Below are 17,096 nucleotides of genomic sequence, written 5' to 3'. Positions count from 1 at the left end.
TTAGACAGTGACACTGTGTTTTGTCGTGACATGCCCATCTCTGTCTCTTATCACAGGACTCAGGAGCCATTGAGAGCCATTCATTTGCCACAAGCACTTTGACACAGTTTTGCATTCTATTCAATAGAACGTTGATAACAATATGCCAAGACCAGGTATGTGAGTAGAATTACAAGGACATTCCTCAGGTACCTGGTTGCTAAATGGTTGCAATAGCATGCATGTACACAACTTTTTGGGCCAGTTGTATAAGAAAGGAGGGCTTGCATGCTGTGAGTCATTGTGAGCGTTTCGGTTTCAGGTGTTGACACACCTAAGGCTGATGTCACACATCTCAATAGGAGTACTGATCGGCTTGCTCTACTTGAACATCGGCAACGACTCCAGCAAGGTCTTCAACAACACCGGCTTCCTCTTCTTCTCCATGCTCTTCCTCATGTTCGGAGCTCTGATGCCCACCATGCTCACATGTGATGTGACAGAATTGTGCATTAATCAGCAATGTTAGGCTGTCGTGACTTTGATTAATGTCATGACTTATTTATCGAATCAACTGTGCTTATTTGTTACTCAATTAAATTAATCATGTAACAATTAACTCATGAGGAATTTGGGGCACCACAGAAGAAGTTGTTTAACAGGTTACCATCTCCCAAATTAAACTCAACATGATATATATAAGATATACAGTCATTTATTAATCATAACCTCATATCAGTCTCATTCTGAACGTCGCAGACTTCTTGAATGCGCAAGAACCCCAACCTTTTCTGATTTTTCAGTTCTACACAAATTGATCTAATTATTTATTCACGAACTAAATAATAACACAGAATACACAAGTCCCTAGTGGACTGACAAGATATGACAGCTTATTACACAGAGGTGGAGAAGGGGGGGGAATAGAGAGATGGGGAAAAAGGGACATTTAACGTACATTTCGAAACAAAATCTATGGACAAGTAAATGGAAATATAGCTAGTGAAAAGAAATGTTTAGAAGGCAGTCGGGAGGATGCAAGATCAGGTGGGACCGTTCTAGCCAATGAGAGGGCAGATTCGCGTGTGAACAACAGGCACAACGGTTAACACCACAGCCAAAATTGGCTATATACAAATTCACAAAACTAAAATGTTGCTTTTTGATCTTAATTTAGGGTTAGGCATAAGGTTAGCAGTGTGGTTAAGGTTAGGTTTAAAAAAACACATTTTAAGAAGATAAATTGTAGAAATAGGCGGGATTTATGACTTTGTGGCATTGGTAAATAGTGACGACCAGGCACAAATCCGATATAAAGTTAAAGATTTTTGGTCAATGTTGCCGGAATGTCACGTGCACTTATATCAATACACCCCTAACAACCTAAAACTATATTTGATAAAATAAGGCACATGTAGAAAACAAGCCATTACATTTTTTGTTAACTAAATTGGGCACTCTCATTAACCTCCATACAAAAACTCCTCGATTCGTGAGCGGAAAAAACCCCACCACATGCTGGAGAAGACAGATTATAGGCCCAGTTATCCCTCTCATGTCACCTCGTCCTCTGCCCCATGTTGACCAAACTGGCTCCATTCATGTTGATTTGTCTATCCCCACCGCACACCAACTATATTAATTTGGGGACAGGTTGAAACACATACCTGTGGATGTATTTCAAGGCCTACCTTCAAACTCAGTGCCTCTGCTTGACATCATGGGAAAATCAAAAAAATTGTAGACCTCCACAAGTCTGGTTCATCCTTGGGAGCAATTTCCAAAAGCCTGAAGGTACCATGTACATCTGTACAAACAATAGTACGTAAGTATAAACACCATGGGACCACGCAGCCATCATACCGTTCAGGAAGGAGACGTGTTCTGTCTCCTAGAGATGAACGTACTTTGGTGCGAAAAGTGCAAATCAATCCCAGAACAACAGCAAAGGACCTTGTGAAGATGCTGGAGGAAACAGGTATACAAGTATCTATATCCACAGTGAAACGAGTCCTATATCGACATAACCTGAAAGGCCGCTCAACAAGGAAGAAGCCACTGCTCCAAAACCGCCATAAAAAAGCCAGACTACATTTTGCAACTGCACATGGGGACAAAGATTGTACTTTTTGGAGAAATGTTCTCTGGTCTGATGAAACAAAATAGAACTGTTTGGCCATAATGACCATCGTTATGTTTGGAGGAAAAAGGGGGAGGCTTGCAAGCAGAAGAACACCATCCCAACCGTGAAGTACAGGGGTGGCAGCATCATGTTGTGGGGGTGCTTTGCTGCAAGAGGGACTGGTGCACTTCACAAAATAGATGGCATCATGAGGATGGAAAATGATGTGGATATATTGAAGCAACATCTCAAGACATCAGTCAGAAAGTTAAAGCTTGGTCGCAAATGGGTCTTCCAAATGGACTATGACCCCAAGCATATTTCCAAAGTTGTGGCAAAATGGCTTAAGGACAACAAAGTCCAGGTATTGGGGTGGCCATCACAAAGCCCTGACCTCAATGCTATAGAACATTTGTGGGCAGAACTGAAAAAGCATGTGCGAGCAAGGAGGCCTACAAACCTGACTCCATTACACCAGCTCTGTCTGGAGGAATGGGCCAAAATTCACCCAACTTATTGTGGGAAGCTTGTGGAAGGCTACCTGAAACATTTGACCCAAGTTAAACAATTTAAAAGGCAATGCTACTAAATACTAATTGAGTGTATGTAAACTTCTGACCCACTGAGAATGTGATGAAAGAAATAAAGCTGAAATAAATCATTATCTCTACAATTATTCTGACATTTCACATTCTTAAAATAAAGTGGTGATCCTAACTGACCTAAAACAGAATCTTTACTAGTATTAAATGTCAGGAATTGTGAAAAACTGAGTTTAAATGTATTTGGCTAAGGTGTATGTAAACTTCCGACTCCAACTGTATATTGGCTGCCTCTGTCCTAGCTCGCTCATTACTGTCTTAATCAAAATTATGGATTGCCTCGAATCCGCTTGTCGTCTCCTTATGCCATAGTGTGTAAATCTCAATTGTCAGTAGAAACCACATTTGTTTAAGCAAGTCAGCCATATCAGCTATGCTTTTTTCAAAGGCAGAGATATGAGACTGAATTAACTGTTTCACTACCAGGCAAGGCTCTGCTGATAGCCAGGTGCAGCAGTGGTAAGGTGTTGGGACAGCCTTTATGTAGGCCCTAACAGTTTGTGGGTACCGTTTGTCACCGTCATAGTGCAATTCATGTATTGTTTAGTGTTGTGTTGCGTAGTGGCTTTGCTGCCATGCATCTAAAAAACGTTTTGTTTGTTTGCCCCACCAAGATTTACATCATAAAATCGCCACTGCATGTAGGCCTATTGGATTTGTTGGCATTAACTCGTTTACAAGACTCACAGTTTAAATAAGAAAGATGAAACATGTATTATGTTAAATTATAACGTTAAAACGAGATTTATAGTAGAATACATTTTTCACCCCAGATGCAATACCCTTGACTTGACGATAGCCTCGGGTTAAAGACGTGCCAGTCAGCCAAAGTAGGCTTCGCCATGCTTTCTCGCACAAGGGTAATGGGCATCAGGCGCTACGTACATACTGACAGCACCATTTGTACACAGTCAGCTCAGCTGAGGAAGTGGTCTAGCCTACTTTGCGCCACATGAAAATGATTGAGGTCATATTTTCTTCTTCTGCACGAGCATTTTAGAACGCGAAAATCATTCCGGATAGTAGACCGAGTCAACAAAATATCTCGGGTATGTTATGATGACTAACTTCTTCTGAAAAGAGAGGTAAGCGATAGCATTAGCAACTCTGAATACGTTAGGCTATCTAATGGATAAAATGATCAACTATTAAACGTCGTCGACTCAGTCAAGAAGGTTTTGGTAACAGTTTCAGTTTTTAGAAAAGTATATGCCTCAAACTTGGCTATGGCTAGGCTTCATTTCGTAACTTTTTTTGTACGTTGTACGTTAACTAGGAACATTTTCTCTCCAAGGACACCGTCGTCAGGGCTGTCTGTCACTGTCTTTTGGGGGGGGGGGGGGACGCTGCTGTCTGTCACTGTCACCAGTCGACTGAGCTCTTTTTATGCTACGGAATGTGTATTTCGCCATTGCACATATCTTTCATTGAGCAACAATGTAGCCTGTTTCGCTTGCCCACATTGCTACAATGTATCAAATCAGAATTGCTGGAGTGCGCATGGCACAGTTTTGTTGCGTAACTGAGGAATAGCCTACGATTCAGAATATAGCCTAACGTTTTTGCTCGTTGAAGCAGTTCTATCTACTGTACTTACTGTCTCTCCAATAGTTCTTGTAAAGAAATGAGGAATCACCCAGTTTACATTTTAATGACTATGCAAGGGGGCATTGAACTATGCCAATGAAATTAGGTGTGTGTCCAAAAAAATACTATAACCTTGTTCATGACTCTAAATACGGTTAGGGTTCCCACATGGCCGTCCATGTTACAGCGCTTGTGTACAGAAAACCGATTGGAGATGGAGGCGACCACCTGAGCTACAATACAGCTCAGTAGTGAATTTTCATGAATAAAAAAAAAGTATAAACACCCAATTATTGCAGGATATCCCGGTGCTCGGAGAATCTAACATAACTCAAAAAAATGTGTAGTTGGATGGAGGCACCCATGTATGGATCTGTGCACAACTGCTACAGTACGTGTATCTTTTTTATTTGAATGATTCTTTCTCGCTGATGAAAGACACAGGCCATTATGTGTCGAAAGTGGTATTGCAAGCAATGATTATTTACGTTTTTAAACGTTCAAACGCAGCGTCGAAATTGTAGTTCACATGAGCCAGTCGTGGGCGAAGCTAACTGCTGAAAACTGTAAGGAGAAGGCAGAATGCTGCCTTGAGTTTAAGAGCTACCAAATACTGTACCCGCCTACAGCAAAAGGGACATTTGGTTCATGCACTGCAAACCTATATTTATTTTTCTCTGCTTTATTCTTCCTGGTCCTTCCCAGGGGCGTCAATTGGGTATGGCCACACCATTCCAATCCCGATTAAAAAGCAAATAGAGTTAAGCATTATGTAGCCTGGCTTTAGGACCATGCGGACGCCTGGGAGAGGGAGGGAAGGTTGTTTGTATGGTTGGCTGGTTTTATGTAGAGCGCATCCATGCAGCTCCAATCAACAGCGGGATTCTTTTCTCAACACATTGTCAGTGGTGTGTGGGTAAAATCACAGGAGAAGCCAAGCCATAAAAATAATCCAATTTACAACCGATGTGTTGTGATAATTGCGTTGTTTCCATTATAACCTGTTAGTTCATATGCCTTGCCACCGTGATACATAAGCCCAAGTGCGAGACAATAAGAACAAACAGTAACCACGTTTCCATCCAGTTTTTATGCGAGTAAAGTCATACAGCATTAAAAAAAATCATGGCAGCTGTGATGGAAACAGTTAGTTTAGATACAACAGAATTTGTTCTTTCAGCTTGGTGGGATCATTTTGTGTCTGTAAAATTAATTATGCGAGAAATGCCAGTGGAAACGCCTTTATGTGCAAATATTGATATAATAACCATCATATCAAAGTTCACTTGGAGTAACTTGTTGATATGGTGTGTGGTCCTCCTCCCACTATGACTCTGAAAACCATGCAGTTTATTAGGCTACAGATGAAATAACTTATGATGAACATTAGGGATGCACTGATATGACATTTTTGTCAGATACAGATATTCAATATTTTCCTTTCCAAAAAAACAATACAGATATGTACAATTTTTGCGTCCTTTTAAGCATTCTAGTACAGTTAAATAGTTAACACACACACATGGACGCAGCGGTCTAAGTCACTGAATCTCAGTTCAGAGGCGTCATTACAGTCCCTGGTTTGAATCCAGGCTGTATTACATCCGGCCGTGATTGGGAGTCTCATAGGGCGGCGCACAATTGGCCCAACGTCGTCTGGATTTGGCCGGGGTAGGCCGTCATTGTAAATAAGAATTTGTTCTTAACGGACTTGCCTAGTTAAATAAAGGTTACACATGCCACACCAAAAGTTATTTTGTTTGCATTTACGTACGTCCCCATTACCAGAACATAATCAAAACCTATTTCTTTCACTTACTTGCTGTGCTGTTTCGTTGTTCATTTGTTCAGTCGTTTCATTCTCAATCAGGATTTCATCATACATGTCAAGCCGTGAAGTTTCAGCTCTGTCTGTCCATGGACACTCTTCCTCGGTGCACACTGTCACTGTGTCCTTTTCCATCTTGTCCAGCTGTGTATGTAACATTTAACGTAAACCCTGTTTCTTGTCTGCATCGAAGTAGCGGTCCTTGTACCTAGCATTGAGCATGGTGGAGACAGTAAAGAGGCTCAGCGAGAATGCCACCGAAACGCTTGTTCACAGCCTCGAGTACTTTTGTAAGGTTTAACCCCATGGTCTGTGTTGGCAGTTTTGTTGAGCAGGCATTTCAGTGCCATAACAGAGGGTGTCATGTCTGCTGCAGACGCAGTTGATGAGCTTATTTTTTAAGTCAGTTGTTCTAATGGTGCTTGAAGTGTGTACATGTTTCCAAGTTTCAAACATGTTCTCAAATGTCATTGAAATGGCAGCAGCTGTATGAGAACCAGCACATTCTTGAGCATGCAATATGGCTTTCCTCAGTACGAAATCCTCGTCGACCCACTGTGCTGTCAGAGTCAGCATGCTCATGGGGCTGACATCGCTGGTCCAAATGTCAGTCGTGAAGCTAATAGCAGTGACGCCCATAGCAAATAGCTCATGGATGTACGTTTCAACAATACTGTGTAACTCCGGTAGGGCAACATCTGAAAAATAGTGTGTACCAGGGCTCGACCAGCCAGCGAAAGCCAACATCATCCACGACAGAGAACAGTTGATTGTCAAGGGCAATGAATTCCATTATCTTGGCTTTAATGGATTTCGCCTTTGAGTTGTCTCGCTGAAATTTTCTTACTCTTTCAAATGACTGCTCGACTTGAACTTGTTTAGTTGTTGGAAGTGTGCGCTTAGTATTTTTCTGCTTTTGTTCTGTGTAGCGCTGTATTTTTCGTGGCATCATTACGTCATCTACTTTGGTTTTGCACATCGGCGTTAAACTAGACATCAGGCCGATGTTGGCATTTTTAGCTACCAATATATCGTGCATCCCTAATGAACATCACAGGGTGGTGAAAGTGCACTGTGATCTTGATGCTCCTTTCCAATAAATATCGAGGGTCTTATTCTGGTGACATGATTATCGATGTTTGACAAATACAAATATTCTTGCCCTTATCCATAATAATCTGACTATACTCGCACAGCCTACCCACGCTGTATCTGCGAGCTGTTGGCTAGAGCGCAGGTGCCAAGACCAAAGTAGGCAAGCCAGGGGGGAAAAAAACATAATTATTGCAACCTATGTGTTGTGATAATTGCATTGTTTGCTCTATAACTTGTTCGTTCATATAGGCCTAAGGCTGAAACAGTAAGAAGACAGTGGCAGAATAAATTCAATCATACCTTTGTTTCACCACAAAACCGGAGAGAAACATCTGTCTGAAGTCCACAAAACATATTGCATGTAACAAACAGTTGTTGACTCACCCTACTTGTTGAGATAAGTCAGCAATGCCATCCTCCTCTTTCATGTTGCCTAAATGGTCTATGACTCTGTCATACAGTACACACTTTTAGTTTTTGTTCTAGGCTACCAGGCTAAAATGCTTGCTCGCTTGCCTAACTTCCTTTCATGGGCAACAATGTGTCAGGCCAACTCCATCTAGCTACATGTTGAACTTCCATCATCGCAGGCCAGGGGCACAATGTATACATTTGTGGTTGGATCACAATCGCCATTATAATCATTAGCTAGTACGGAGAATTAAGTAAAACTACAAGTCCAAATCCCTATCTCCATCCATGGCTAATTTAGGAATGGGCCAATTTTAGCTAGCCACCCACCGGATCGCAACAACACAACGAGATTCATTGACGTTTGGCTTCTGATGTGATTGGTGTGAAGCCAAATCCAAACTGGCTTCCCTTGACACTTTTTATTTTTATTTTGTGCACCAGGACCATTCACAGCTGAGGTCACTTAGTTTAACTCAACACTGATGGGCTATTATTTTATATATTTTTTTATCAAGGTAGGCCAAATGCTCGCTGGCTACCGTTGCATTTAATGCTACGGGCAGCAACAATGTCATACTGTTTATGACCAGAAAGCATCAGATAGATGGGCTACACATACTGAGATAGAGAGGCGTTGTTTTGTTCGCTCGGATGCTTTCTCCGGTGAGATACATTCAGACTATTGCTAATTGAACGACATTTATGAAACACATTGAGGAGAGACAAAAGATACATTATTTAGTCTTTTTTTTCTTTCTTTTTTCTTCTTAGTAAAATGTTTTGGGGAAGCCTGGCTTGCCTTGGCATCCATGAATACACGCCACAGCACATTGCAGAAGTAAAGATGGCTGTAGTAGATGGCTTTGGCTAGGTAGCTGCTGTTTGACTTGACTTGTCACTTTTCCATACCCTAGGTTTAGCTGAAATGACGCCCCTGTGACCTTGTCCCCTGTCCTTTAACACAGCTAATGTAAATGTCTTATGGGGCACACCAGTGCATTAATAGACTCAGACTGCAGAAGAGGCTGGTGGTAGGAGCTATAAGAAGACAGGCTCATTGTAATGGTTGGAAATGAATAAATGGAACCGAGTCAAACATGTGGTTTCCATTTGTTTGATTCCGTTCCATGAATTCCATTCCAGCCATTACAATGAGCCGTCCTCCAAAAGCTCCTCCCACCAGCCTCCTCTGATAGACTGTCCATATGTTCCAAAATTCTTCCAGCAATTGTTGACCTTCCTTAGGAGAGTGGCCGAGATTCCATGCATTGAGGGAGGACCAAAGAGAGTGGGAGAGGGATAGGTGGATAAATGAAAAAGGGGAGGGCCTTACACCGTGTAAATTAGCTGTGCTGAGTAGGGATTGGACAGGGGGAATGGTGTGATGGTTTGGGAGAAGAACGTATTCCGGGCCTCTCTCTCACATTGCCTCGGAGTGCATATCTCTTATTGCTGTCATGACTCAGCTTGTCTGGCCAGTCAAGAGCAAGCAGCTGGAAAGTGGAGCAGCACAGTCTAGCCTATTAGCTACATGTCTGATCCCGAGAGAACACTGAGGAAACACATTGGGACTGGGACAAACTTTTCATAGGGTTGGATGGGTATAGTGTTTCCTTTCCTGCATGTGTGTATGAATTCTTTTTAGTGAAATGATATTTGTGTGAATATGCTAATACCCGAGTGATAAGCTACTGGGCACACATTGGTTGAATCAACAGTGTTTCCACATAATTTCTATAAAATTACATTGAATCAACATGGAATAGACGTTGAATCTGTGCCCAGTGGGAACTAACACTTACTTATCTTCGATGTAACCAAGAGAGTGTTGACAATGTCAAAAACACTTACTGTGTTATTGACTTAGTAGGTGACTTTGTGCTTTTTGGAGGTCATTGATATGATATACTGCACTAAGTTGAGTGTCGTGTTGCGTTGCAGGTTCACTTTAAACTACGGTGAACCAAGACCCACGGGAAACAGACTTAGGATCAGGAAGTGGAAGCACTGTTTAAGTTTCCTCAAGATGTAAACTAGTTGGAACAGGTGAGTCATGCATTCAAGCTTTCTTCTGAATAAATGACTTTGTTTACTTGTGTGCACAATCAAATTTCCCAATGAAATTAGAGACAGTTATTGCCTCATTGCTTGATTTCTTTCCTTTGACAGTTTTGAAAGCCTACTGAGAGGATGTGGCAATGTTGGATCGGCTCAGGGGTCCTCAGGAGGAGATGGCGAGGCACACTCGATGTACTCCCCAAATCTAACATCTCTATTTTACAAAGAGGTAAGAAAAACTGTGTCTGTGTAGCATAACAGTATTCTTATGTCTGTATAACAATTGTAATAAATTGAGTGAGGGAGGGAATATTTACAGCATACTGTATGTATTATGTATTCCTTATAACCACTGAGAATTATATGGCGTAGTGACTGTGTTTTGTCTTTAGATGTGAACCTCAGCCGACTCGCAAGCAGAGTCCTCACTTATAGGAAGATGAGCTCATGTCACAGGTGAGTCAACATTCTCTTCCACAGATGTGCACATTTGACAGAAACACCAAACCAACTACTCATTACCCAGACATTGACATTTTACAGTTCCACCCCTGCATACAGTGTAGACAGACAACACATAGGGGCAGTTTCCCGGGAACAGATTAAGCCTTTAAACTGGGCTTAAAAGCTATTTTTTTGTAATGGCGATTCGCCATTGAGCTTGCTTTTTAGTCCAGGACTAGGCTTAATCTGTGTCCAGGAAACCTTAAAGTGCTAGTCTTAGTGCTCGATCAGTATTGTGTGTGTCCTGGAGACTTGCTACCTGTTGTGACACGTAGGTAGAGAAATAGTCAGTGTTGTTGAGTAAGCTTCTCTGTGTCCACCCCCACAGACAGCTGAGGCTTCCAGGAGGACTATGGAGGAGGTTGAAATACTCCTCCTATTCAGCCAGTGGATTTCATTCAAGGTTTTTTTGCTCCAGTCTAGTCCATAATCAAACAGGTAAACTGAGCTTGTACATATGTCCCATCACTTAAGGTTGAAGTCTGGTCCTCATAATTCACACCATCTGTTGTGTAGGTCCCTGCTATGTATTAGGAACTATAAGGAAAATAAGTATGAAATAAACAGACAAGTATTAAATAGTAAGAGCAAAGTGGTAAGTGTTCCATAACTGCATGTTCCTTACTGTTCTGTACTTACTGGTCTGTTATAGGGTGGTTACATAGATTATAAGAAGATAGTTAATCCTACTGTAGGTAAAGTGTGGCCATACTAATCCTGCAACGAGAGGTTTTGGCATAGGTATTTCAGTAATCTTGGTGCTCTTGATAATTCAAGAGAATGTGTTCGTTCATTGCTGTGTTTAAATACTGGTCCTTTCCTTCACAGATCCCATTGAGATCCACAAGAAGAAGTTGACCTTATGGTTCAGCCACCTACCTCAGGAAGAGAAGCAGTTCGGGGACTACTTCACCCCCGAGACCATGCACGTGGAGCCACTCATTCTGGAGAGGAAGCCAGAAGAGAGGAAAGGGCCCTTAATCACCCCCCTCCTCAAGCCATCCCAGGCCTCCCAGAGTGCCTCGGTCACCGTGGAGCAGCTCTTTGAGCCCACTCAGCAAGGAGGCAGGGAGCGGGGTCTTAACGTGCTGCTGTACGGGGCAGTCGGGACAGGGAAGAGCACAGTGGTGCGGAAGCTGGTTCTAGACTGGTGTGCCGGGCTCACTTTGAACCAGTTCAAACTACTGGTGCCCTTCTCCTGCGAGGACCTCTCCCAGTTATCCAAGTCCACATCTCTGAGAGACCTAGTCAGCAGGAAATACCTGCACCTGAAAAATATCCCCTTGCTGAGTGGACAGAGCGACCAGGCCAAGGATGTGCTGTTTCTGTTTAACGGCATGGAGAAGATGAAACTGGACTTCCGCATTAGCTCCACGGAGCTGTGCAGCGACCCCAACGAGGCCCTCCCCTCCGAGGCAGTGGTGGTGAACCTGCTCAGGAAGTACCTTCTGCCTGAGGTAAGGACCCACAACCTACATTTAGTCAGTTACATACAGTAAAATGTGATGTGTGCTAAGGAAAGTGCTGTTTGAGCAATGCAGATGCTGCCATAAAATCAAACAGAAAAATACAGTATGTTACCATTCAAAGTTACCAACTTCAATCAGGCTCAGTATGTCTTTCCAACCCCAGCAAGTTGTGATGAAACATTTTTAGTAATGTACATGTATTGATAATTTAACTAAATTTTTTTTAGGCCAGTATTTTGGTCACCACCAGGTTGTCTGCCCTTGACCACATCCCTACAAAGTATGTGAAACGCTACGCACAGATATATGGCTTTAATGACCCAGATCGCCAGCGAGCATACTTCACAAGCCGACTGCTGCAACAGATTGGAGAGAAGCCGAGAAACCAGGAGGCCCACGCCCTCATCGAGCTGCTTTACCTCAACCTACAGAGAGAGAGCCAGTTGGCGGCTGCCTGCTTTTTACCTTCCTATTGCTGGCTGACTTGTGCCATCCTCCACTTTTTACATTTCACCGACGTCCAGGCACCCATACGTACACTAACTGGTATCTATACCAGCTTCCTGAGACTCAACTTTGGAGGGGAGGTGCTGGACATGGGTGGGAGTGTATCTTCTCTAGATGACCAGAACTCGTTGATGCTCTATGTAGTCCGCACTGTGGGCAAACTGGCCTTTGACGGAGTCTCCAAAAAGCGCACTTCCTTCTCCGAGGAGGAACTGGAACAGTTTGTGGGGGGTAAGACCAAAACAGATGAGGAACTGCGTCAGCTGGCCGTGTTCCGCACTGACGTCCTCGACTTCTTCCTGGTGCCCTGCGTCGAGACCAAAAGGTCAGAGCTTGATGAAAAGGAGAAGCGCTACGTGTTTGCCATTCCCGCCATGCAAGAGTACCTGGCTGCCCTGTACGTCGTCCTCGGCGAGAACAAGACGGCTCTGGAGAAGCTGAGCAAAGAGGTGACCATGGTCATCGGCCAAGTGGGCGAAGATGTCAACACCCTCATCAGCATCATCTCCAAGTTCATCCCTCTCAGGGTCTTTGCTGTTTTCAACCTGCTCAAACTCTTTCCCAGCCTGTTTGAAAAGATCAGCAGCCGCAGCAAGGGCCGCATCGCCCGCACCATGGCGGCAGAGATGTTCCGCAGCGAGGACAGCTTCAACGAGGACGTGCTGGACCAAGTGGAGCAGAGCCTGCTGGGAGTTCACGGCCCCCAGCCCCAGGAGCGCCTGGATAGCCGGGCCTTCGAGCTCTACCCCATCTTCATGGGCGGCCTGCTTCACTATGAGAACCGGGTTCTGCTGGAGCAGCTGGGCTGCAGCATCAAAAGCACCACGGTGGCTCAGATCACACGGACTCTCAAGAGGCACTTGGCGGCGGAGATCGTGAAGTGGCAGCCCCCCGAGGAGCTCATGGACCTGCTGCTGCTCCTCTACGAGTTCCAGAACCCCCGGCTCACGGCAGAGGTCCTGCTCTCCATCCGCAGCATCAAGCTGTCCACCGTGCGCATGACGCCCCTCAAATGCTTTGTCCTGAGCTCTGTGCTGGCCTGCGCACCCACGAGGTACCACCTGGAGGAGCTGGACCTTTCTTCCTGTCACCTGACCAACGACCTGCTGACCATGCTGTGGCCCGCCTTCCGCCACACGCACAACCTCAAGTGAGAGAAGGTTTGATTTCTGGGCCTTTAGTCAAGTAAACTTTTTTTTGTTAGGATTTATTTATAATTATTTTTACAATGTTCTCACCAACTCACAAGATTGACCTCTTGTATCTGTCCATGGTAACAGTCACTACTTACCACAGTAAAAAGGTCATATTACTAGTGTATTTTTACCTACTACGTTACATATACCCTCTGTTCACCTCATTGAGTTATGTTATCCTTTTCAGAATACAGGTGGTAAATCTAAGTGGACCCAAAGCCTTATCAATAACACTCCAAATCCTCTATTTACTGAGAGATATCCAAACATGCAGGAATATTAGCCTTTTTGGCTTTTATTGCTAGTTAATGTTTGCGAGGGAAGCCTTAAAATCATTAACTGCCAAGTGACATATCAGGTCCCTAACTTGATCCATTCAGTAACATCCATGGGTTCATTCATGGTAGGTTTGACATTATAGCCTAAATATGTTTGACTTGCTACATAAAAAGTGTACTCCCTATTGGCATTGAGAACAGGGTATTCTGACACTATTAAAGGAAGGAGCATTGGTAGTAAAGGGAGACTTTATTACCCATAATATAACCTTTATCTATTTTAGTGTTATCAGGTTATTCAGTCTGGCCTGCTTTTTGGTTGTGGTTGTAAAAAAAAAGAAGCATGGTGTTACTTCATTAAGAACTGCAACATGGAGTTTAATCTGTGTTCAATGTCTTTTTAATCTGGAGTTCACAAGTTTGAACACAGATTACACTCCTTTTAAACTTGTGAACTCCAGATTAAAAAGACATTAACACAGATTACACTCCTTTTAATGTCTTTTTAATCTGGAGTTCAAGTTTAAAAGGAGTGTAATCTGTGTTCAATGTCTTTACTCTGGAGTTCACAAGTTTAAAGGAGTGTAATCTGTGTTCAATGTCTTTACTCTGGAGTTCACAAGTTTAAAAGGAGTGTAATCTGTGTTCAATGTCTTTTTAATCTGGAGTTCACAAGTTTAAAAGGAGTGTAATCTGTGTTCAATGTTTGTTTCTTTGTATTTAATAGTTGTTCTATTGACAGTACCTGAGGTTTGTGGAGTGCAGGCTAACGCATGTGTGTGGGCGTGTGTTTGTGATAGCTGTGTATGCTTTTTTTCTCCGTTGTCTTCAGTCTCCAGTTTAATAGCCTGGGTCCTGAGTCCTGCATTCTCCTGAGAGATCTACTACTTGACCCCAACAGTACTATTAGATCTCTACAGTAAGACACTGACTCTTTACCAAGCTTATGGCCTTATTGCCTTTTCTATGGCTCAAAAGGTAGGTATTGGTAATAATAAAAATGAACTCATCAATGGAATGTACCACTTACCTTAAGTATGATAACTAATACTTTATCAGTAAATATTGCCATATTTATTTGCTTTGGTCAGAAAGGGACAATTTCTCTCATTTGAGAATTTGCTCAATTTACACGTCAAATAAGAGATGTACTGTATGTAAAACTCCCACATTGTCCAAATGAGGGTTGGTCTAATGTCGAACTAACAGATATGCTGCTTTAACCTGATACAGTGCTGATACAGTGCCCTGTGACTGTCCCTCTGTAGCCTGTGTGATAATCCACTGTTAGAGTCCGGGGCTCGCTGTCTGCTGGACGCCCTGCTAGGGAACCAGTCTCTCAGACAGCTGTCCCTGATGCACACGGGCATGGGCGACAAGGGGGCCTGCGAGCTGGCCGAGAGGCTCAACCATCACACGGGCCTGCAGGAGCTCAATGTGGCCTACAACAACATCGGGGACAACGCTGCTCTGACCCTGGTGGACGCCTGCAGAGAGCACCCCAGCATCCACACTGTGCAGTAAGCTAAGCAGCACCGTACCAACATGTCCTGGAATTACAGTATATGGGGATAGGCGGGGCAATAAATTGTTCTGTGGGGGCCAGATTTAGCTCGTGGGCCAACAGTTGCAGACTCCTATATACACACAAAAAATGAACTTCCATAACTCGACCACTATGGTTTCTTTAATACTTTTATTTAGGCTATTTTCTTTTCATCGTGCACTTATTATGCATCGTCTTTGTATGAAGTGGCGTTAGAATGTGTCTATATGTAGGTTATGTGTATAAATCTATTCCATTGTGTTCCACAGCTTGTACCTGAATCCTCTCAGCAATGTGGGGAAGCAGTCCTTGTACGTGCGAGGAGTCCCGCCGGAGCAGGGCGGCACGGGGCGGCGCGTGAAGGTGCTGGCCTCGGTCACCGAGGGCTCGGACATCTCAGAGGACTGGCACCCCATTCTGAGCGTCATCAGTAAGAACGCCTCGTCCTGGGAGAGCGAACGCGTCAGGGAACAGCTGCAGATCTTCCTCCGAGACCTGGAGTGGGGTAGGAAGCAGGCACCAAGCTTCTGGAAAAAGATGCACTTCCGCAGGGTGGAGAAGGGCGTTAGGCAGACGCTGCAGATGCTTCAGAAGGACATCCCGACGAAGACCGGTGGGAGTACCAAGTAATGTTCAAGCAATGTCTGTGTTTATAAATATTTATAAATATTTTTTTTTATCATGAGCCATGATGTACTGTATGTTCCAGTCTTCCAGTCTTTCAACCATAGCATAAGCCCACGTATCCATCGCCTTGAAGAAATGTAGCAAGTGAGAAGTGGGACAGCCAAATCTATGCAAAATGAATTGAATAAAATATATTAAATGGTATGAAACTGAAAGTGTCCTTTTCAAGACTACGTAGGAATGTGTTGCAGAATTATGCACATAGCCATGTTTGTTTTGGGCCTCCTTATGTACCGGTGTGCAAAATGTGTAGTATCTTGTATTTTCTCCCTGTTTTTTAGCTTGGGGATGTCTGTTCATGTTTAATAAATCTATTCAGGTAGGTTTAAAAGGAAATGCGTTCCATTTATGTTTATTATTAAGTGTTTTTCTGTTTATAATAGGAGCAATCAATTGTTAAAGTCAACATGGATTGATACTTGAAAATACATCTAGTGTTGCATGTACTGCGAAAGCCATTGGTTGCAACACTTTTCTATTACCTTTACTAGATGAAATGCTCCAAGCAATGGCTTCAATGTCCTCATGGGACTTAAAAACATTTTGATTTTTTTAATAGCATGCTGTGTGCTGTGCTGCATCAAACAATTTGCTTAATCAAAACAATATATATATATTCATAGCAGTTTACCTATTGATGTACTTGAAGGTTGTCCTTCATTCATTTGTATTGGATACTATTTTGTGTGATGGAATTGAATATGGTACTCAGTGCTTGTACTGGAAATGATAGACTTTTAGACTGTTTTGCTCTAGCACAGGATAGAGGAGCAATGTGAATCTGTATGTGCGCTTTGATTAAATTAATTTAAATTAAAAAATCAAAATCAATGTCATTACGGTCAATGTCATAAGTCTATTTTGAAATTCATTACATCAGGTTTAGAATGGACAGTGATGTACTCGAGGTCGTCACACCAACACATTTAAACCATACCCCTAACCTAGATCCTTATAGTATTTCCAGATAGGCTCATTGCTGTTTTAGTCTCATTGTGCCCATAATCCACCATTATTTCACCTGCAGTGTAGCACTCATGGCCCCAATGGCCTTACATTGGCAGTATAGTCAATACATTCAACTTGTTGGTATCGACTCAGAGTTGTTCAAGCTTGTAAACCATTGTATGATAACACTTATCTAAGAAACCTGGGGAGTGTTTAGTGCTGTGATGGGTTACCAGGTCTGATCACAGGTTAGCTAAACATTAAGCCTAGGAGGCC

At 43.0% G+C, this 17,096-nt stretch overlaps 1 protein-coding gene across 7 annotated transcripts; it reads left to right on the top strand.

Annotated features, from left to right (window-relative positions):
• The first annotated feature begins 3,543 nt into the window (after window positions 1-3,543).
• Window positions 3,544-16,708, top strand: nlrx1 (NLR family member X1). Of its 7 annotated transcripts, none has more exons than XM_029772330.1 (10): window positions 3,546-3,752; window positions 9,569-9,673; window positions 9,797-9,914; window positions 10,078-10,141; window positions 10,518-10,627; window positions 11,018-11,646; window positions 11,886-13,315; window positions 14,472-14,558; window positions 14,908-15,159; window positions 15,455-16,708. In XM_029772330.1, exons 3-10 carry the CDS (start codon window positions 9,818-9,820, stop codon window positions 15,813-15,815), a joined length of 3,030 nt encoding a protein of 1,009 aa, XP_029628190.1. In that variant the 5' UTR covers window positions 3,546-3,752; window positions 9,569-9,673; window positions 9,797-9,817; the 3' UTR covers window positions 15,816-16,708. The 7 variants fall into 7 exon arrangements, with proteins under 7 accessions (XP_029628194.1, XP_029628190.1, XP_029628192.1 ...); XM_029772332.1 differs by having other exon boundaries at window positions 3,546-3,788; window positions 9,797-9,877; XM_029772327.1 differs by having other exon boundaries at window positions 3,546-3,788.
• Window positions 16,709-17,096: the final 388 nt, after the last annotated feature.

The sequence above is a fragment of the Salmo trutta genome, chromosome 13, assembly GCF_901001165.1.
Source record: "Salmo trutta chromosome 13, fSalTru1.1, whole genome shotgun sequence".
In the NCBI taxonomy this organism is placed as follows: domain Eukaryota; kingdom Metazoa; phylum Chordata; class Actinopteri; order Salmoniformes; family Salmonidae; genus Salmo; species Salmo trutta.
This window is presented reverse-complemented; position numbering and strand designations above follow the sequence as displayed.

Excerpts from the sequence above, each read along its gene's own strand:
- nlrx1 (XM_029772330.1), top strand. The coding sequence starts at position 9,818 with ATGTGGCAATGTTGGATCGGCTCAGGGGTCCTCAGGAGGAGATGGCGA. Across the intron at positions 13,316-14,471 it reads CGCCACACGCACAACCTCAA|TCTCCAGTTTAATAGCCTGG; the intron begins GTGAGAGAAGGT and ends CGTTGTCTTCAG. Across the intron at positions 15,160-15,454 it reads CCCAGCATCCACACTGTGCA|CTTGTACCTGAATCCTCTCA; the intron begins GTAAGCTAAGCA and ends TGTGTTCCACAG.